The sequence below is a fragment of the Pterocles gutturalis genome, unplaced genomic scaffold (genome assembly GCF_000699245.1).
Source record: "Pterocles gutturalis isolate BGI_N339 unplaced genomic scaffold, ASM69924v1 scaffold4978, whole genome shotgun sequence".
In the NCBI taxonomy this organism is placed as follows: Eukaryota; Metazoa; Chordata; class Aves; order Pterocliformes; family Pteroclidae; genus Pterocles; species Pterocles gutturalis.
Window position 1 is genome coordinate 118809 of NW_010125430.1, and position 22240 is coordinate 141048.

The window sequence follows — 22240 nt, forward strand, 5'->3', positions numbered from 1 at the left end:
CCACCAAGAGCTCCACTGACCTTAAGGGAATCACTGGAGGAGCACGCGACCATTGAACACAGGAGAAGGCAGCAGCACCCAGCCCTTAATGACTTACATTTTCTTATTTTCCTTGGCAGCTGTCCTTAAATTCATCTGCTAACAACTTCTCTCAGATGTTCCTTTAAAAAGAATTTCATTTTTTTTCCATCCCTGTGAGTTAACACGATTAAAGACTACTGGTTTACCTTAATGGAGAGATTTTTGCTTAACTTGTCTGCACCCCCTGAGGAGTTCTACTTACATCATGCATGGAGTCGAGAAGTTTAGTCAGTTGGTAGAATCTCTGCCAGCTTTGCCCGGAGTTACTTGGACATTTAGTTACCATCTTCTTTAGTTCTTTAATGTAATTTGCCCTCATTTCTTCAAATGCAGCTTGGCTTTTGAGACCATCCTTGGGAACTGCCATTGGAAAGACAGCCTTGTATTAATATTAACTGTATTACTTATTCTTTTTATGTGCATACTTAAAAAATTACACTAGCTAATGGATGAAAGAATTAAACCGTTAAGCAAAGTCCATAATTTTACAGACATTGGTATGGAATCAACACCACTGTACAGATTTTCAAGTGATTCGAACATCCCCTCCAGATCTGCGACTGCAGAAGCTGTGGCAGAGGGCAAGGTAACGTCTCAGCAATGCAACACATGCTCTCCTCATGCTCAAACTGTTTGCCATACAAGCCAACCACAAAAAAAAAAAAAAATAAAGGCAGATGGATCAAGTGGATCAAGCATGTTTCTTCAGAAGTTGAAGACGTGATTTAACATTCATGTATGATTCCCCCCACTTGGCAGAGCAGGGTAAGGCACTGAATTACTGTTGTTTTGTGCAAAAGCGCTAAAACAAGTGACACATTTATATGCCATCAAGTAACATGTAAAATGTCTTCGAATGTTAGTAAGCATCTGTGTGACACCTAGAACAAACAGCTATTATTCTGCATGAAACAGAAGATTCTTTTCCAAACAGGCATCCTGACGCAGCGTTTAACCAAGACACACAGTTGCAGTCTGAAATCCAAGCACTTCTCGTGCCCTGTCAAAGTTCCCATCTGCCAAAGGGACCATTTCACAAATGGGCTCAAAGTAGTTTTTTTGATACATTTTACTGGGGCTGATTTCAGCAGGGCTAATTCCGAAAGCAAATACACTGCTTCCTTAGGGAGTGCGGATACCCTTCTACTCCTGCAGGTTCTGCCCCAAACAGGAATGGCTTGTGGGACCAGGTCTCTAGGAAAATCCCAGAGAGATTATTCCCATTACAGAAAATGTTCTGGTGTTTTAAGACCTGGGTTGGATGAATACCACTTAACCATCAAATATTTTTCTACTTTGCATCTCTTAATGCTAGTCCACAGAAAGAAAATAAAGTACTACACTGTACAGGAGTGAAAGCTATGTCAGAGTAAGCTAAATGGGAAGTTACTTATTAAAAAAAGAAAGGAAAAAAAGTGATCTTCCAATTTAGCTTACTCTGACTTCACCTCTTGACAGAAATAGTCTTGTTCATCCGTTCCCTTCTCTCTGAAATCCCATGGACTGCCTTCTATCCCCCTGCAATCACATCATAAGCACGTAACAACTGCGCAAATGGCTCCAGAGTAGCAACTTTTAAGCAGCAGCACCAGGATCTACCAGAGCAATTTAGGAATGGGCAACAAGGAGCAGCTCCACCACCACAGGAGCAGCAGGGATGTGCAATCACCAAGTGCTGGAAGGAGGAATCTTTAGAAAAAGCCTAGGAGGTAACAACCTGCCCACCACTCAGTAAATATTCAATATTTCTCTTATAGAAACAGAATATTTAATTTTTAAATTCCAGGTGCCAAACTTCTCAGTCAGTCAGCTGACAAAAGAAACTGTCTGGAACAGATGCACAGATTCAGTTCAAGCTGAACAAATACAGAGACAGCAATCAAGATGAGTGAAGCCACCAGAGCCTACTGTTGCCCTTCCAAAAAATGCATGGGCTTTACAATTCCTTTAATATTTGCAGGCCTGTATTCCTACAGGCTGCTCAGAGACTGTTAGAGCCACCCTTTCTTTGTCTACTACTATGGATTGTGCTGGTCTGTCTGAAAATTATTATACTGTCACCCCAGCCAGATTGTTAAGAAAGAAAGAAAGAAAGACCACAAATAAAGAGAACTCAAGCAAAACATGAAATTCTGGAGCTTTGCCCAGTGTTTCTGATTTTAGTTATTAAATGCAGCAATGCTTCTGGCAAGCTCCCAAAATCTATGGTCTGTGGAAAGCAAGAAAACAATTGAGTTGTAATGTGTGGTTTCTTCCACATGTAAATGGAGTGAAACTTCCTTGATGTGGTCATCATGAAAGTTTCAAAATAACTTGTAGGCTGCTCATCACACGATTCAATACAACATTTTAAATGAAAACAAACCTGGTGCTTTCTGTCATAAGGTTGGATCAAGGTGCAATCATTCGAAACCAGGTTAGCTGCCCTTCACGTGACACTTCCTATGTTTTATCACCGTCTTCATTTCCGTTTCACTCTCCCCTCTTTCTCTCTAACGTAAATATCCTGATTCTACCAAAACTAACTATTTTCAGTAGGTTTCCTAGTGACCGCAGTGTGTGTTTCAAAGGCTAGCTGAAGTTCATTGGCCAGGCTGATCTCACCCAACAGATGAATGAGGACAGAATAATAAATACTTAGCTGAAATAAATTTTGTTATGTTTTCAGAATGCCTTTAGGCTCTTTTTCTAAAGCTTCTCCCCTTTTAGGGCTGATTAGAAAGTAGCAGAGCCAGATCTCCAATCCAGAGACACTCTCAAGAACATTTTGGGAGCTAGAGCCCCCTGAGCACATCCCCATTAAGCACGGCTAGTTGCTTTTGGAAAGCCTGGGAGTGACAACCTTCAGAAAAAGCCCGTTTTACCCCCACAGGGCTACCCTGGAGCACATCAGGTCCCCATGGTCCCAGTTTCACCAGCAGACCATCCCCTAACCCCCTCGGTGAGCTGGGGGTCAGAGCCCACAGGCCAGGACACAAAGTGCTCCCCCAGACAGTGCTGGCTCTCCCCTACCGTCCCTGCCCAGCTCCAGGGGAGCTGGCACAGCTTCAAGGGGAGGGAGGGAGACAGTCGAGCCCAAAAAACTTCCAGCCCCGGGAGGTTTCTGTTAGCAGCTCCCAATCCCCTCCAGCTGGGATGGGAACGGCAGCTTCACGTCCTCCTTCAAAGGCACGCAGATTAACCACAGAGCTACCGGCGGGGTGGGACGGGCGAGCTCTGAACCAAAGGCAGACTGAGAGTGCCCGTCCCACCGCCTCGCCTGCAGGGGTGGCCACTGGCTCTGCTGGATGCTACAAATCCCTTCGCAGGCACCTAACTGCCTGCAGCCAACGTGCCCACGCCACGCTGGGGACTCTATGCAGCAAGAGATTCCCCCGGCAGCCTCGGCCGCGCGTCCTGCTGCTGCCAGCTTGCAGCTGAAAGGCAGAATAACCGCAGCAGCCCCTTTGATCTCCCTGCTCCTCCTCTCTCGGTGCGATGCCCCCACGCCCAGCCTCCTTCTGCCGGGGGAATTCTTGCCCGGTGAGTTCACCGGAGTGACATCACGAACTGATGTGTTATCTCGTGATGATGTCACTGAGTGCGTCCCACAAAAAGGAGCGTGATTATACAGAAAAAAGTTTGGTTATAGGTAATTTGTTTTTTCTTCAAGACTGATGGAAAAGTAACATAGAAAGTGCCTGTGTATCTACACAACTGTAGTGGGACAGGAGTTTTTCAATGTTTTCAGTAAGATAAGGTCAAGGGATCTGCTGATTACTACACAGTGCTGTAACAAACACCAAGATGTAATTTTTGTATCTTAAGAAGACTCAAAGCATGACACTCAAGAGAAAAATAATGCATGCACCACCATTTATTACACTTTCGGAGCCCTGTACAAGGGCGTGAGGTTCTCAACTCACTGGGCATTGGGGAAGCACCCATTCTGCATACGGGCAAGGCACATCTTTTGATCTGGAAGGTGACATTAAGTGACCCAAACCTGTGGCTTTAAGTGCCGAGTGGGAATTTCTCCCCAGTCTTGTACTTTTGTGGCATGACTGGCTGACTCGAGGGGTTCCTGTACAGAGAGGGGGGCCAAAGCCCCTCGCCCACCTACTCCTGTCCTTCCAGCGTACATGATACATTCCAACTACGCTAACGGAGAGAGAGAGGGAGCTGCAGATAAACCCTCAGACATAAACCCAGGCTTTTCCTGCAGCCCTGCTGGAAACAGTTTGGCTCTTTTGTCCCATTAGTTAAAAATCTCTGCACTTCTTTGTGAACTGGACCCTTTCAAATATTCTCATGCAGCCATAAATCTAACTTACCTGTGCTTAAGAGCAGCAAAACTTTCATGATGGTGTACTCCTCGAAGCTAAGCTGCAAGCGAACAAACTGCAGGCTGATCTGGTGCATGCCCTGGCACAGTTCAAACATAGCAGACTGGCGCATCCGTTCCCTGCAAAGACAAAATCCAGAGGATAAACGTGGGAGATCGCAACGTGCACGGGGCAGCCCATGCGTGAGGAAAGCGAGGTGCGACCTGGAAACCAAGAGCTGATCACAGATGTCAGTAATGGAAAATGAGGAAGTGGTTTAACAAAAGTAAAATAAAATAAAACGCATGACTTCATGTTACTGCCTTTATGTTCACCAAGGAGTCTGAAGTTAAAAATGATGGGGATGACCATGGCCTCAGCCAGCAGCACTCGTGCATCCTTCCCAGGTAACCTCCACTTCAAAACCTCTGATTACTGCTTCTCCTGAAAATGCAACAGGTCTAGCTCCAAGAATGAACGCGCAGGAACAACAAGGAGAAACAATTTCCCAGTCACTGATGTTCTTGGTAATATACTACACTGGACCTCCTACGGGGAATTATTAGTCAAATTGTTGCAATGGTCTCATTGAAACATTGAAAAAAAAAAAAGTGTATATTTTTTCCCAAAATAATAACCTAAGATAGTCTGGAATAAAGGAGTATATACTAAGATTATCTTGTTCAATAATACAGATTTTTTGCCTGTTACATTGTAAAATAATAAAGACATATGATTGGTATCCAATTTACTCTTTTTTCTCCTCTCTAAATATACTTCGATACATTCAGCTTCAAACCCTTTCTCTCTTCTCCTGGGCAACCCCAGGTCAGCCTATCCTGCACAGGTTCCAGGCAGAATTAGGATTTTGCTGTATTTCCAAAGCCGCTATCCCAAACCCCAAAAGCACCAGCAAAGGGTCACTGAGAAATGCCCGTCTCATTTTGTAACTACAATATACACGCAGGTATTTAGACAAGGTGCTCTAATTGTTCAGTGACCACTATTTTTTTTAATTGTTCAACAACAATTGTCTATATTTCTTCAAACATTTTTTTCATATAACTGGGGAACTGGATGAAGTTCAGCTAATTATTTTAACCAAGCAACTGCCTTTTCAAATACACAAATTGGCTGGTGAAAGAGAAGAATCATACTGTGTGCAAACAAAGACTGACGTAATCTTCCTGGCGTTTTATTTCACTACTGCCAGAGCAGATTTTATTTTCCTCTTTAATACTAATAAAGCGGACTCCCCATTGTTATATGAGCTCTGCACTTTTCCCCCGCTCCACCCTCTTCTTGAGACTAAGAACTGCCAGTTTCTTTTTTTTTTTTTTTTAATTTAATAGTAGTAGTAATGCCATGTTTATTTATTTTTATCATGCATCTTCCCAAAATTACCAAATCCAGGGCTGGGACACAGATAATGGTGGCTCCTAACTGACGTCTCACAACCCACACAGCAAACCAAACCAAACCTTTTGAGGTTTTGTCTCAGGTTTCTTATGCTTTCACTGAACAGCCTGGGCAAACACCCTCTGTGACAGCTAACCTAAAAGGATCCTGACTCAAAACCTTTTTTTTTTTAACATGACATTGCACTTTTTGTGACATTTTTATTTATGTTTTTCTTCATTATTTGTTTTGCTCTTATACTATTGCCTAAATAGAAGAATTTTAGTAAAATTCAGGGTTTTGTTTGTTTTGCCTGTCTTTTAAATACTTAGTCTTTTTTCTACTTATAAATATTGATCTCTAGGTTACCCTCAAAGAAAACCTGATGGCATTGTTTGTAGTGAGATAAAATTATACACAGAACTAGTTACTAAGTAGTTTATTTAACATACAGCAAACCTTAATTTCAAATCAGTTGCCCTCCTGAAAATCAGTTCAGTTGATTAATTACTTATTTACAAATTATTACTAACTGCAAATTCACGTTAGTTAATTTGTGACCTTGTGTAACGGAAGATAAGCATTTTGTGGGAGCTTACAGTATTCAGCTTTGCATTTGATTTTTAACCCGCAGAGTGTAAGATAAGAGAGTACAGCACTGGGGGAAAATTCACATGCTGACATCACAGATATCCCAATACCACGAGAGTAACAAAAATATAAAGTGACAGAAATGGCTCATATATTAAAGAGATGGGGCATACAGAAATTTAGGGTATGTCAACACAACAAAGGTATTTCCTCCTTACCAAATGCCTCGTCTTACAGTAAACGCCATCAAGTCATCAAATGCCTTTATCACCACGGGGAAAAATGAAAACAAACTTCTGTGTTGCCTTCCTCCCCACTTTTTTGTTTATTTCCAGAGAAGAAGAAGAGAAGAGGAAAAAAAAAAAAAAAAAAAAAGACAAAATCCAACCAACCCAAACCAGTTCTATCTCTGACACAGCATATAAACTTCTTGAGATGGAAAAGGGGGAATGTGAAGATCTGGAATATAAGGACACGTGTCTTTGGGGTACATTTAAGAAGGTAAGTACATTTAAGTAATAAAAGGCGTGGAGGGAAAGCTCTGAATCTGCCATGTGGATATGCATTCAAAAGCAGTGTCATTAGCTCAGTTTAGCTTAATCCTCCTTCATAATAACATGCTTTAAATTTTACACCTTAAGTTAATCCATCTTAAATTCCCGAGTGCCTCCTTACAGGCTTATTTTAATGCCCGGCTCACATCCTGCCTGACCTCTCCCGCAGCCCTTGCAGGGGCAAGCAACAGGGCAAAGGGCTCCAGCCCCTGGCTGAAACGGGACCGATGCCCCAGGTCACCACGGGATGGGCCACCACCTACAAGGGAGATGGAGGATTTGAGCAGTCCCACCAGGGGGAAGAGGGATGCTTTAAGGAAACTCTTTAAGACAAGCCACCCTAAATACCAAACCCATCGTATGTCTCATTAATAACCTTCACGTGACCTTCACAGAACCCAAACAGCCACATCGAAAATTGTGAAACCACAGGCACGCTGTACAGAGGCAACTTGTTATAAGTAACTCATAGTTTATGAAGTCTAGTATCGCAAATCTCCATGTTGCAGACGGAAACCGCAACTCAACCGCCCATAACCAAAAAGAGCAATCTGTGCATCAGGGAATATTCACTCGCAGGCGAAACTCAGCCCAACCCAAACCTGATACCGTGTTTTATTGACTTTCTCATGGATGCTATTCACACCCACAGCGCAAGGCATCTTCCCAAATGAGACAGGGAAGGGAAGAAAGGGAAAGCTGTGGTGGGTGTTCTGAAGATTCATCAGTACTCAAGTGGCTTGCTGAGAATCCCAAGAAAAGCTGGGCAAAGGCATCCCCTTTCGCAGCTCCTCAGAGGAACAAACCTGCAGCTGACTTAGTCCTTTGGCCTCCACAGCTCAGAAAAGACTCAGGAAAAGACCGAGCAACACTTGTAGCAAAAGTCTACTTGTATTTCCTGATTTTACATTTTTCCCCCTAGAAAAACTATTTCAAATTTTATAATCAAGAGCCTTTCCTTTACTAGACTAAATTCTGAATCCACGTGAAGCCTGTCCATCATTTAAAATTATTTCAGGAAAACTTCAGAAAGCACATTATACTGTAACAAAAATAAAACAAATGCAACCAACACAAGAAAACCTGCCAAAGGCCTGAAAGTCAAAACCTGTTTGGAAGCCTCCAAAACCGAGGTATGCTTTCCACCATGTCAGAAGGGGTCAGTTTGAACTTGGCAGAAGAGGAGTGAAACAGCACCAGACACCTTCAGGGCAAGGCAGGCAAGTTGCGGGTAAAGGGGGGGGAAAGACCAGGGCCATGGTATCACAGAGTCCCTTGTTCAGCTGCTCAAACCATCTCATGAGAAAAGCCCTTGCCCTGAATTATCTTACCTGCTTCAGGAGGGGTTCACTTGGCTGGAAAAAGTTTTGAGGTTCTTGGGGAAAGAAAAAAAAAAAACCACCAAACATATTATTGTAATAGCAATTTACTCTTTCTTGGGGGAGTATTCTACGTCAACAGGTCCATCATGAGGAACAGTGGGAACAGAACGTGACCTAGGACAAAACAGAACCTGCAAAGGGGCAATCGCTGCGCTGCTTCGTGTGCGGCAGCCTTGGGAAAAACACCGTGCATCGTTCTGCTCAACGGACCGGACCCAGCCACCTGCTTCCCATCTCGAAGCCATTATAAATGCAAACAAAGTCAGCAAGTGCTGGAGCAGCATCATTAAGTTATTGCACTGATCAAAAAAATCCAAGCCAAAATACATGCAGAATTCAGGCAAAATTCAATCATGACTCTTCATTCAGCACTTATTTCTTATTCAGCAATTTCCAATCTCTGCTCACTCTGCAAGCCACAGCAGAAAGAGACAAAAACATACTCCCTTCAACACTCTGCCTTCAGCTCTTGAAGCTTTAGAGCCATCTCCTTTTGGGAAAGAAAAATACCTGTTACCTGGCATCAATGGCAAATGCAGGCACCCAATCCTGTTGAAATTAATGGCAGTTTTGTCATCAGTTTCTACTGGAGAGAAATTTGGGTCGTGCCTGTTTTTCCTTTAACTTGTCAGTGAGCCAGCAGAAATAAATACCCCATCTCTGGCACCACCAGTGACCTCCTCCTCCTACTCATAAGGCAGCAGATGCTCTCCCTAAGCACTAAGGGATGAAGAATTCAACTATTACCCTGCAGTTGGTTGAACTGCCACGGATAAACGTGGGCTGGGAATGAGGTGGTTTAGCCAGGAAAGTGTTAGCCTCGAGGTAGCGTAACAGCGACAGTCTCAGACGACCACTCTGCTGCCTACACAGGCGATGGTGGATCTCAGCCAGGTTACAACATCACAGCCCCTGGCTGCCTGCTCTGTTGTGCTGCTGGAAAATACTGTCCTTGTAACAGGCCCAGGAGAAAAAAAACCCCAAAAAACCAACAAAACAAAACAAACCCACAATGAAACAAAACAAAAAGGAAGTGCCACTGCCTCAGCCCCCAGTGACAGTCTGGATTTTCAGCATGCTACCACCTTGGCACTACCTTCTATTTTGAAAATAAGGAAGTTTTATGGCAAGATCCTCCTGCAGCAGCAGGGAACTGGCTTGAGGGTGTCGGAGATGCCTCCTGCTGCTGTGTTCTTGAAGGAATCTGACATGCAACAAGAGAAAGCTGCTCCCTGCAAGGAAGGATGGTATGTAAAAAAAAGGACAGATCTCCTGCTCTAAAAGTTGCTGAAAGAGAAGTATGTCAGTAATGATGTCCCTCCACCAATGCTGTCACAAGAACATGTAAACCCACCGTCACCACAGTAAACCATTGAACCCCACAGGCTTCTCTCCCAGTGACTGGGATGGTGCAGACTAGGGAGCTGGGAGCACTGGCACTACAGCAGTGACCTTGGCAGAAGAAGTTGTCGAAACCAGGACAAAACAGGGATTAGACCAAGGATCACCAATGCTGAACACTGATGGGCCAGAAGGTCGTTTCACACTAAAACAGATCTACAGACATTGCTGGTATTTTGTGGGCCGTAGCCACCTGGGCATAAAACTTGGCAATTTTTACGCTGAACTTAAAGGAGTCAATTCTGAAAATTAGTCTTCTCCCAAGAAGTCACACTGGTGATCCTAGAGAATACAATCCCAGGTAACTGATACTAAGAAATGTAGAGCTGCTTTAAAGTTTCAGCCAAGTGTTCTCCTGTTATACGTCTATCAACAAAGGAGCTGGCAACAGCTCGTGCACGATGATTGCCAAGGGAGAGTTTCAGCTACCAATCAAGAACAGAAAACTTGAGCTAAAATCCAACTTAATAAGCACCCAGTTATGTAACCCTAAAATCCCAAGCACATCAACAGCAAAAAAAACCCCAAGTATCTGCTGGAATTAACAGTTAATTATGCAGTTAGCAGAATGCTGATACCAAATACTCTCTTTTGGTTTGCATTTGCATTCCAAAAGAGACAAATCACAGCTTAAACGAGAAAACAGATAATTACGCCTTTACCAAAATGCTTTTTCAATACCACATTCAATAATAAGTGATGATCATGCACACGACACTAAATACTCTTTTAAAGTTCATCAAGGAAAGGTATCACCAGCCAGAAAAGGTGCCCATTAGGTATTTTTTTATGCCCCCATTATGCCAGGGCTCATTGTCACCTGCAATTCCTGCTATATTCCACACGCAGCAAGTCTCCTCTTGTGCCAACGTGCCTCAGAAATCAAGACTTTGCTCACGCTGTCATGCAAAGCCTGGCGTTTTCTGGAAGTCAACTGAGGCATGCCCTCCTCCCACACCAGTTTAGAGAAACTATTTCCTAATTTTTCTTTTAATCTGGAAGATTAACGTTTAACTCTATTGGGGAAGTAGTGAAAGGAAGCACTATGCATGTGAAAGGTATGTGAAGAAGCCACCAACCAGTTCATCGACTTGCAGGAAGACTGAAGCTGCATCATGTTCAAACAGACACTGGAAAGGAACAAACCTCTTCTCTGTCCTGGACCTTCCTGCCAAGGACCTCGAGGGAAGTGAAAAGCCACTCTCCCAAAAATGCCTGTGGATGTCCCAAAGTCACGCTGAGACAATACTAGGAGATCACAACTACGCCAAGTTAAATGTAGAATTATTGGACAAGTCTTCATGCTAAAGTCATAAAAACTAGCAGTTATACCCTTTTAAACACATCACAGACTGTAAACCTGCCAGAGCATCCACTGGGCCAGCAGATGATCAAGATGGAAAAGAATTGTTTGAGAAAGATCAGGCCACAGCAGAAAAATTAACTAAAATCTTTGCAGCAGTGCTCTCTGCAAAGGAGTCCAGGAAGGCTCTGCACCAGTCTCCCTTTTCAGCACATGAGTGTGAGAACCAGTTTCAGATTGAAGTGTGAGTAGAAGAGGGTTTAGAAAGAAAAAAAAAAAATAGTAAAATGAATAGTAATAAATCACCAAGACCAGACAGCATCCATCCATGAGCAGTGAAGTAACCTTAAATGCGGTATTGCTGAACTACTAAGTGTGCTGTGCAGCTTATTGCTCGAATTGCCCTTTATAAAAGGCACGGAAGGTGACAAACGTGACTGATTTCTTAAAATGGGACTGGGAGCAAGGAACGAGCACCCAAGAGACCAGAGTCTAGTAAGGCTCATTTCTATATCTAGCAAAAGGATTGAAAGAGGAGCATTAAGAGACAAATAACAGAAGAAAGTCAACACAGCTTTTGCAAAGAGAGGTCACGTCCCACCAATTTGTACGAGCACTCCGATGACAGCACAAGGATGCTCTGGTTGACAGAGGCAACGTCTGCACGATGCCAATGCTTTGCACATGCCAAGTCTAGCTGCATCCCACAGCCATATGGGGTGAGACCTAAGCAAATACCAACCCTCTCCCTCCTCCTCTGCTCTGCCCTGGTTTCACACAAAGGAAACTGGGGCATGCATCTTGGGTACGGGCTGCAATAGCGTCTGTCGGCATGCCAGCGCGGGTAATTACTGGTCTAGGACCTCCCGCAACGGCGCTGTGCATCAGGAGATACATGGGGATGCAATCACGGCAAAGTTGGATTGTAAAGCTATTAAAAAGATCTCCTGGAAGGTCTTAAAGACAGCTTAGGGATAAGGAGGAGGGCTCTTCATGGATTATTAGCAGCTTAAAAATAGGAGACCATGGGTAGTAATAAACGGAGACCTCTCACAAGTAATGGGGGTTACCAGGGAAGACTCGCAGAGCTCTGCATAGGGGCCTGGGCTGGAAACTGTACTCGTACATCGTCTGAAAAAAAATCAGACCTAGGGAGGTCACAGAGCTTGCTGATGGCTCCAGATGACAAAATCAAGAGCTGCCTGTGAAAAACTGCTGAAAAATCTTGCAAAACTGTGTGGTTGGCTGACAAAATGGAAGGTGAAAATCACTAACTGCAAGACAATGCAGACAGTATAATCACCTTCCACCATGCACACAAAGTAATTGGCCCTAAATTAACAAATGTCACACAATAAAGAGACCTAAGTGTAATCTGGAGCAGTTTTTTTGGGCTTCTGCCTTTCGAAGATGTTTGCTCAGCATTTACTAATGGTCAAAAAAAGCAAAGGGTGAGAGAAGAAGAGTGGAGGAAAAGACAGAAGTTGTAATTTTGGTAATGCATAAATCCACCGCGTTCTGAATACAGCGTGCCAGTCTGGTCTCCTCCAAACTTCACACAACGGGCTAGCAAAAGCACCGAGGGAGGAGATGAGGATGGCCAGGGGTAGCAAACACCTGATATACAAGGGGAGATTAAATTGACTAGCTGATTCTTCAGCTCACAGAAAAAATGATGGGACTTGCCAGAGACCTCCAAGTGATAAATGGCATTCACAGGACGGAAAGGAATATATCCACTATCAGTACAAACACCAGAATGAAGTGGCACTCCATTAAATTATCAGCTACCTGCTTTAGAAACATCTCCAACAAACAAATATGCATAATTAAATTGCAGAAGCGACTGCCACAGAACATTTTAGATGTCAAGATTATAAATATATTCCAGAAGGCATTAACCAAACTCACAGGAGAAGGATACAGAAGGGTTATTAAGCACAATTGTCCAAATGCAACCTCCTGTTCAGCAAGTACCTAAATCACTGACTGCTGGAACGGGCGAATGAAGAAGTGTCGTTTTACCCTTGTCCTGATCTTATACCTTCTTTGCAACTGGCCAGTTTGAAGCATGAGAAACTGTGCTAGGTGGACCTTTCTTCTGACAGCTTTCTCATTCTTATGGGTCTCCTCAAAACTACCTGATCTCCTGTTTTCCTTTACAGTTTCACAGCTTTAACTAAAACATCCCAGAAATGTACAAAGCGTTTAGACAAAGGCACTAAAAGGCAGAGCCTTTAGAAAGTTCTGCAAAGAAGTTGAATCTATTGCTTTGCCCAACTCTTGACCTACTTACAAAGAAAAAGCAAAATCAGACTTGAAAAAACTGGCTGAAACATATTACATCTATTACGCACAGTAGGTCGTCAAAATTTCCTTCTGTTTCTGCACTATTTTGAGGTGGGTACACAACAAAATCTTTTCAGATACTTCTCTGGATGGAATCTGAGCTGAAATTTATACAAAAGTAAATCATAGTAACAACGTATGTAAGAATTTTACTGATAAAGACAGCCGCTTACTGCACTGAGTTCGGACTGTATGAATGCAGTACTCCTCTTCAAAATAATGTATGCAAGAAAAAAAATCATGCAGGGAGAAATACCAAGGAGTGCTCACTGACCTTTTAACAAGATCAGCAAACACACACACAATTTATTGTCAAAGAATGAACATTGACAACTCTTATCAACAATCACTGCAGCAATACTAATTAAAAATGAGGGATTTGGAGACTGCCAGATGAAAGAGATTATAAAAATGTGCATCAATTTAGACACCACAGGATTAACAGATTGCAAAAGAAACCCAAATCAGCACCATAAGGGTTAACAGCCATCACCCTGCAAAACATAAATGGGGGAAAAGTAATCTTTTAACCAGTAGAAGAAGTTACTTATTGGCTTTATCACCATGCACAGATGATCTAAGTAATCATCCTCCCCACTGGAGGTATATAAGGTTAAAAAAAAAAAAATCTGCTGTTCTTAACTATTCAGCTCATTTTATGACGTTTCTCTTCCTGCTGTTACTATAGAAATCAGAATCGCAGGAAGCCAAGCCAGGCTTCAGCAGCAGACGGGCACAGAGGCAGCTGCACGCTTGCACTGCCTTATGCAACACCAGATCCTAACGGTCCCAGCTTCCACCAGTGCATTCCCAGAGGATATTAGGGATGGATGACAAGACAATTAACACGCTACTTACTAATAAAATACACTTAATTAATAAATGCAGATTTTAAAGAAAATCTTAGCTACTCAGCCAAGCTGTATCTTCATTCTTAATTCAATTTTATGAATTTCCTCAAGGTTATGAAACCCTCTGCCCGTTCACATCCCATGGCAACATGAGCACAGACACTCCACAGAATTCCCCACCTTCTGAACCTGGTTTTCTGCTTCTCTATCCCTCATTTGCTCCGCGTTAACCTTCTCATCAGAATGAGATTTTTTCCTCTATTGCTAATATCAACCTCTCTCTGCTTTTACATTTTGAAACTTCACACTTGGGGGAACTACCAAAGGCAATGCATAAAAGATCCTTCCAATACTATGTTAAAGATCCTTCCAATTCTATGTTTTTATTTTACTGAAAGTTAAACCTTGCACTTTAAAGGAAGGGTTTATATTAATTTGCAGTAACCTTTGTTAGTTTGTTAAACTACATTAAATGCGTAGTATCATTTGGTTGTTAAAAAATATCTGGAGTAGATAATTTTATCATGAAAACGCCTTCCATGCTGCACCAGAAACTTGTAAAGTAGCCAGTAGTGTCACAATTGCCCAAAATGTCAATAATAAAAGGACAGCCGCTTCATAGTTTGAAATCCATACACTTTAAGCTTCTCCACACCAGTCAAAAGCTGCTCTTAATGTTTTGTACATAATATTCAATAAACTGCAGCCTCTACTGAAACATTTTTATTGTCAGGACGGAGCTGCATATGATGTAATACAATAATTTCAGAGATGGAAAAAAGACATCGCTGATCCAAATGCTTGTGAAAACTGTGCCTAGTTTTTAGACTTGGTTTTTCAAGTTCACTTTATTAATTCTCAGCACCTCGTGCTACGCCTGGTACTGTTTTCATCAGGCAAACCCTCAAAGTCCTTGACTAGGGTAAAAATCTCTCTATAAAATCTGGTAACAGTCAGAAAAAAGTACAACAGCCAGGAAATTCAGAACCTGCACACTTACCCACCTATGATTTACTCTTGATGCTGCAGATGACAATCCCAGAAAATTTAAAAAAAATAAATATCAAAGGAGCAAGAAAACATACAGCACAGTAGTCATTTGGTGCCTTTGCAAAATCCTGTTGAAATATCGATGCTGTAGATTAGGTTCACATCATCAGATTTCTTCTAAGACCTAAACTGTCACGACGCCTCTATTCAAAAATGGAAGGATGCAGCCAGAGAAAGTCGTTTTAGTTATTAGTTCAGTCATTAATTCATCTGGTAGAGGAGAGACCAAGGGAATCTGAAAATACCTTCCCTACCTTCCAGGGCTACATCTCAAAAATCATGTTTTAGGCTGGTCCCTGCAGCAAATGGTTCACTTTGCATAGCTTCAGACAGAAACCCTGAAAATCAGCCAGTGTTAAAAAACATTGTGTTTTACTACATCCCTCCCTTTGTTCTTGCCCATTTTAAGCAGCACCACTGAGTTTCCTGCTTTCATTTGTGAATAATGTTACCAATTTAATGCTCTGGACTTAAACTGTCCATGCATATGCCCGCCTCAGGTTGGATTAGATTAGAAAATTTCAGCTGAAGTCTTTGGTTAAGTCTTAAGAGAAATCTTCTCCTTCCCTTGAGGTAAATAAACAACAGCCATTAGTTTTCTGTGGAATTTTTGTTACTTTGCAGTAGGAACATGAAATGTCTCAGAGCTTAGGTCCTGAAACACGGATAGTCTTTTGCCGTGTCTTAAGAAAATCTTCCCCATTAAGATCTCTGTTCTCCCAAATCCTTAGATCCATCCAAGGTAAGGCTTCCTCGCCTGCAACAAATGAAGCAAAAATCCAACAGCCTCTCCCTCCATAATCCAACTCATCCAGCCTGATCAACACAAAAAGGAAGGAGTTGCACGGGAAAAATATTATGGGATAACATAACTTCAAGGCTTGGTTATGCATGAAGTCTTTAAAGGACATACCCAAAGGGCTCAAACTATGATTTCCCAGGCCACCTTAATTTTGGAATTTTTTAACTTCTTGGATTGAACTTGTAGCCTTAAAAACATTATCACAACATCTCTTGAGTGTCATCATATATGCAACAGTCATCCTTTAAGTGTTTACCTGTGAGAGAATGATGTAGTGTCCCATATATGACAGTCTTTTAAAGATTTTCTGTGGATTAAAACTAAAGCTATATATATAGAATATTAGTTTTAATAAAACTACTACGCTACAAAAGAAACAGATTAAAATGAAACACATTCTGTAATTTACCCATACACAACACAAAATAAGCTGGTCTATTTTATACCTCGTTTCAGGCTGGTTTTAGGCATTTTGGTAACAGGCTGAGTGGCCATTTTCTTATCCCTCAATTCAGGTCTTCACATTTACTTAAGCCCAATGAAACCACCGGAATATATGCATGATCCACAAAGGCAAACAGTGCACTTAATTAGATACGTAACATGACCAAATGAAGGCGGACAAATATTTCCTAACAGGAAATCAAACCCTGTACTAGCAGGGAGGCATTTTGCACTGTATTTATACAATCAAAGGTATATTTAACAGCTATTAACAACAGAGATCCTCATTTGTTATCCGTCTTGTTTACAGGCCTTCTGAATAAGAAAGAAAACAAGATCATACATCATGGACTTCCAGAAACCTTACGACTTCCTTTTATTCACAGCAGTTAAGAGTAAACGGAAAATTCATTTAACATAAAACAAAGCCACATAATTCTGCTGAAGCCAACCTCTGCTTTCACTGTTTTTTAACTGTTCATTGAAGAAAATGTTGAATCCTCTGAGGCATCAAGTGCATGCTGCTGGCAAGAGACATGAAGTGATCTCTCCAGGCACGGCACGAAGAAATACCAAGGAAATCTTGGCCAGGTGATAACAGGAACATGACTCTCTCAAGCCACAGAAGGAAAAGTCATTTTAAAGTATCTCCCTGTCATTCTGCACCAACTAATACAGGTCCTAAAATGCCACGGGCAGCAAAACACTACCAAGTCAACCGTAGGGAGGTCTGATAAACCTCGTGGCACAGAAACGAAGGCCTGTGTTTGTAATCACACATCACATTTACAGGTTTGCGGTACTCAAAGGTAAGACCAGGCGTCAGCAATTCCAGAGCAAAGCTTCAAACCAGTGTATTTTCACAAACGGGAATGTGTATGTTTGTGCTTTTCTGAATGCTTTCTACACAGAGCTGTACTGGCTGACTCGTATATCGTCAGTAATTCACCTCTGACCTTGTGTCAAAACTGGGAAAAGAGCTGCAGCTCCTGAACTTGGCATTGCAAGATAATATAGCTTGGGAAGGAGCTCTGGAGGCCTCATGCCCAGTGCCCTGCTCACAGCAAGGCTAATGTCAAAGTTGGAGCAGGCTGCTCAGGGCTTTACCCAGTCGAAGCTTGGACATCTTCAAAGACGAGCCTTCAGGGTCTCTCGGAGCACCTGCTCTGCTCTCCTGCTGCCCAGGAGACAGCTTGTTGTCCTAGACTTGCAATCGTGGCCTTTCATCCTTCCACTGGGCCCCTCCAAGAAAAGTCTGACTCCACCTTTTCTACCACAACTCGTCAAGAAGCTGAGGGCTTGCTCTGCTATTTCACCATCTCATTAGGAAATATCTTCTCCTGCTGCCCAGGAGACAGTTTGTTGTCCTAGACTTGCAGTCGTGGCCTCTCATCCTTCCACTGGGCCCCTCCAAGAAAAGTCTGACTCCACCTTTTCTACCACAACTCGTCAAGAAGCTGAGGGCTGCCATTAAATCCCTATTGTGCCCCATATGGTCTTCTGCTGGCTGCAGGAGCCCAGCTCCCTCACTGTCCCAGCCAGCCCCCAACCACGCTGGCCAACCTCCACAGGGCTCTCCACAGTTTCTCAATGATTTTCTGGTGCCGAGGAGTCCAAAACTCAGACCCTAAATGCAGTCTCAGAACTTCTGCCCTGGGTGGAATTGTGAGCAACTTCCAACAAATGTCTCCCATGGTTCCCATCGTATGAAACATGAACAAAGTGAGAAAAACCCTCTCGTTCCAGTGATGTGCCCATTAAGGCTCTGGAGCAAGCACTGAACTCCTACCCATTACCTCCAAGGATATTTCTTGCCTTGATCAGATACTTCAAAACCCCGGTCCCACATCTCAACACAGCTTCTGGCAATTTATTTTTCTTCTCTTTTGAAACACCTGCACTCCAATAGCTTTGGTAGCTCTGCCAAAAGTACATTGTTAAATATGTAGAAGACCAGATCACTATGTTACATCCGCAACTGTTTTTGGATGTCTTTATTTGCATTCCACGACACCATGGTCCTCTTCCTGACTGGATCCTAAGCTTAAGCTCAGTGTAATTCTGCAGCCACCTATATTCAGGGCTTGCACCATAAAACATGCAATTGATCCTGACTTCTGGAAGCTGCTTCTAGCTGCAGCGTCAAGAATGCCAGCAATGCACACGCAGTTTTATCTGCAAGCAGGATTGATTTCCCTGTCCAATAAATTTTGACTCCTCAACTGACTTCCTTCAGATGAGAGAAAGCAGCTTCTGCGTTTGAAATTTTAAGTCTACGTTTCCCCAGGAGAACTAAACTCTTCAAAGTTCACATTTTCACTTAGCTTTAGTTACAGATACTTTTTCTGCGCTGATTCTCTAATGTCCAAGTCACAGTGGAGGTGCTTTTAACAAGGAAAATGGCTGACAGTACATTTTCAACCACATGTAGTGAATCAGCAGTTCCTCACAAAAAAAAAAAACGCAAACCAAACGATCCTCCTTTGATATTGCACACTGCTTTGGGACCAGATCTCATATGCATTAATTATTTAGGAATTCCTAAATTAAAGGAAGACTATTAAGATGGATAGCAACAAACCATCTTCTCCAAGAAAAACCTTTGATTATGTCTCATTTTTACCTCTAAGAAAAAAAAACCACAAACCTTCTGTGATGAGCACAGGACGTGACCACAGTTTGACTGCCTTTGTATTCACTTAAACTTTGACTTTACTGTCTTGGAATAAACACTAGACAAATGGAACAGAAATTAAACTACACTCATCAAAAGCAAAGCACTAAAAACACAAACCTAAAATATGAAGGAACACACATACTCAGAAGGAATGGCTCCTTGGTTGATCCTTCTTTTTGTCTGAATGCATCATAAAAGAAGTTATGTTTCATTACTGAAAAAACATTTTGGCTTCTTTCATGATTGCAAAGAAGGGTAATTAAGGCTGTCAAGAAAACATATTGAACAGCTGTATATTGTTAACAAAAGCATCATTATACGACTGCTCTGAAAAAACCTGGCAATTTAAACATTCACAATTCCTAGAAGTTAGATATTTTTCCAAGCTCCAGTAGATACCAAAAAATGTTTTTTTCTATAAATCTTGGTCATGTATCAGTCATATTTCAAGCCAGCAGGATGGTCCTCATTTGAGAACACATTCACATACATAAGGAGAAGTGGATGGTGGTATTAAAGCTTCGCCAATTGAAAACTGAGTCACTGAAAACAAATTTAAGCTACTTTTAAAGCTAGGATTAGCTGAAATTTTCTTAGGCTGCAAGTATGCCTGAAAACCAAATAAAGACACGGTAGCCTTTCCAGCTTGCACTGAAAAGGGCCATTAAGGGATACTTACTCATCGAAGATCAGGTCTGGAGCAAAATAGAGGAACTGGCTGTTTGTATGTTTGTACGATCTCCAACTCAAGGCAAACGATGACAGACACATCCATGAATACTGAATTAAAGTAATTTGGTCCTCGAGAGGCAAGTTTCTAAATCCTAGAGATCAAACAAGAAAATATCAGTGAACTATACTGATACACAAGGGCTGGCCAAACCAGTGCTGAATACATCACTCATTATTCTTCTATTATCAACAAATGAGCAACAATCCCACAAAGTATACTTCTGAAAACACAAAACCGTGATTTTTCATTCCAGTGACAAAACATGTTTTCTTCCTACAGGCTATTATTCAAAATGAAATCTTTTAAAATATCGATCACAGACATATGAAACAAACATTACATAAATCAAAAACCCAACAATCTTCTCTCAGATGTTCATCTCACACCCCCCTGCGAGGGTTTTCAACACAGCCCACATATCAAAGATGCCATTTGTCAGGCTAATAGTTCATTAAGCTAAAAGAAAGACAACAGAAATTTCACCAAATGCCTCGCGGTCCTACCTGGAAGTATCTTTGCCCACTTCACCACCTGAATCATCTGCTTGCCAGCCAGGCGGTTTAAGGTGGAGAGCAGGTACTCCGCTGTGTCTGGCTTCGAACTGTCGTATCCCGCATACACGATCTCCGGTTCAATGCTTTCAAGGATCTTAACAGGAGAGGGAGTAAGTGCTGGTGAGATAGCAGACATGTGGGGGACAAGTGCTGTGTTTACAGAGGGCTCAGTCACGGGCGCGATGTACGTTGTCCCTTCCTCAGGGCTCTGGGGTGGCGGCTGCTGCCGCTGCCCGTGCATCCCTTTCAATTTCCCCAACTTTTTGGACTTCCGGGCTGTGAAAATAAAGCAACACAAGACTCAAGTCAGTACAGAAAGCTGGAGCAACCCTGGCTTTACAGAAAATGGAAGCAGAAGTAAGATCTCAAAGTTCTCAAGGGAAACGGGAGCAGAAATCACCTAGACTTCAAGAAATGCCTCAGGGTCATTGTACTGGAAGAAGGACCAAAAGACACATAAGCTCCTTTTCACTGTTTACTGTATGTTTTTAGAAGTGACAGAATGTCCAGTATCTGTCTCCATACAGACGTGCATAAAACCATCCTAGTTACTGTGGTTGGTACTGATTAAAAATTTCAGAAGTTTGTTTCTTTTGTAGCTTCAATGAGTCACTTCTCCCCTCCTCCTCCCCCAAGTCTGCAATTCATGTTCTCCATGGCATTTGGTAATCAAAAGGAATCTCCCTGGCAATGCCTAAAATTAGCAGACCTGGAGCCCTACTAAGCTTTTGAGCCCTAGTGCCCACCCTGGCTGCGTCTCAACTGGAAATGCAGTCAATCCATTCTGAACAGCTTAAGCTAGTCAAATCCCTTTGCTTCTGCTGCTTTGATACTTCTGTAAGAGCTTCGTCCCCTTGAGTGGTTCTGAAATAACGCTAAAAATACCCAGCTAAAGAAAAAACACCGAGCCTTGTGTAACACCTTTCACACTGCTATCAACATTTCTCTAATGATTTATCTTCCCTTTTTTTTCCCCTTTTCTTTTTTTCTTTAATGCTACTCTCCCTACTTTTCTTTACTAAGCATTCTTCGAAGACAGCAATGTTAGTGTGCTTCCACTCAGAAATGCCAGCCATTGCTCTGTGGGTTGCCTTCTTTAAAATCAACAAATAATGAACTAAATTTAAATGTTTGCAGGTCTTTCAGAGTAACTTCTCTCAAATACAGTCTTTCTTATTTTTTTGTACACAGCAAAAAACTTTTGTCTGGACTTTTACCTCCCTATCTCTTCATTATTTCAACATCCCCTCTACTAGCACCAGTAAATGTAAGTCTGTCTCACTCCTTCTTAGAATCCTACTGCAAACACCCTTCTTAGTGCACGCCCTGTCCCAAGTCTGTCTTCTTGAGTTTTTTCCCCATCATCTATTCCTCTCTGCACCTTTCCTTAAATATAGCATCTTTTCTGCACTTTCGGGATCCTTTCTGGCCAACCTCCACCTCCTCCCTCCATTATCGAGATGTTCACTTCCACTCCAGCTCAGCACGCCACGTCACTGCCTCCTGGGAAGTTTTCAGAGCTTGCTCTATGTGCTTCTTCCTACTCCTCTTATTACAGTGCAGAAAACTCCCCGCCAAGATCCACAGGACTACTTCATTACTCTTCTACAAACTCCTTAAACCCCATGTTTTAGGAAAGCCCTCCTCAACAGCAGAGCCGCTGTTGCCCTGAGCCCACTGCTGGCCACAGCAGCCATCAGTGTTTTAGTGTTTCCTTGAACTTGGGGCTGCCAGCAGCCGCGACTGAGCTCGTAGCGCCTGTGAAG

General features: G+C 42.4%; 1 protein-coding gene across 1 annotated transcript in view; it reads right to left on the reverse strand.

The window, feature by feature from the left end:
- The window catches only part of LOC104465497 (mineralocorticoid receptor-like), a gene marked incomplete at its 5' end in the record, with an annotated part of 85197 nt that overhangs the window by 12028 nt on the left and 50929 nt on the right, over positions 1 to 22240 (reverse strand). Inside the window, 4 exons of the mRNA XM_010078562.1 lie at positions 284 to 441; positions 4395 to 4525; positions 19867 to 20011; positions 20424 to 20750. Coding sequence (XP_010076864.1) covers positions 284 to 441; positions 4395 to 4525; positions 19867 to 20011; positions 20424 to 20750 — 761 coding nt within the window. The remainder of the gene's footprint in view (positions 1 to 283; positions 442 to 4394; positions 4526 to 19866; positions 20012 to 20423; positions 20751 to 22240) is intronic.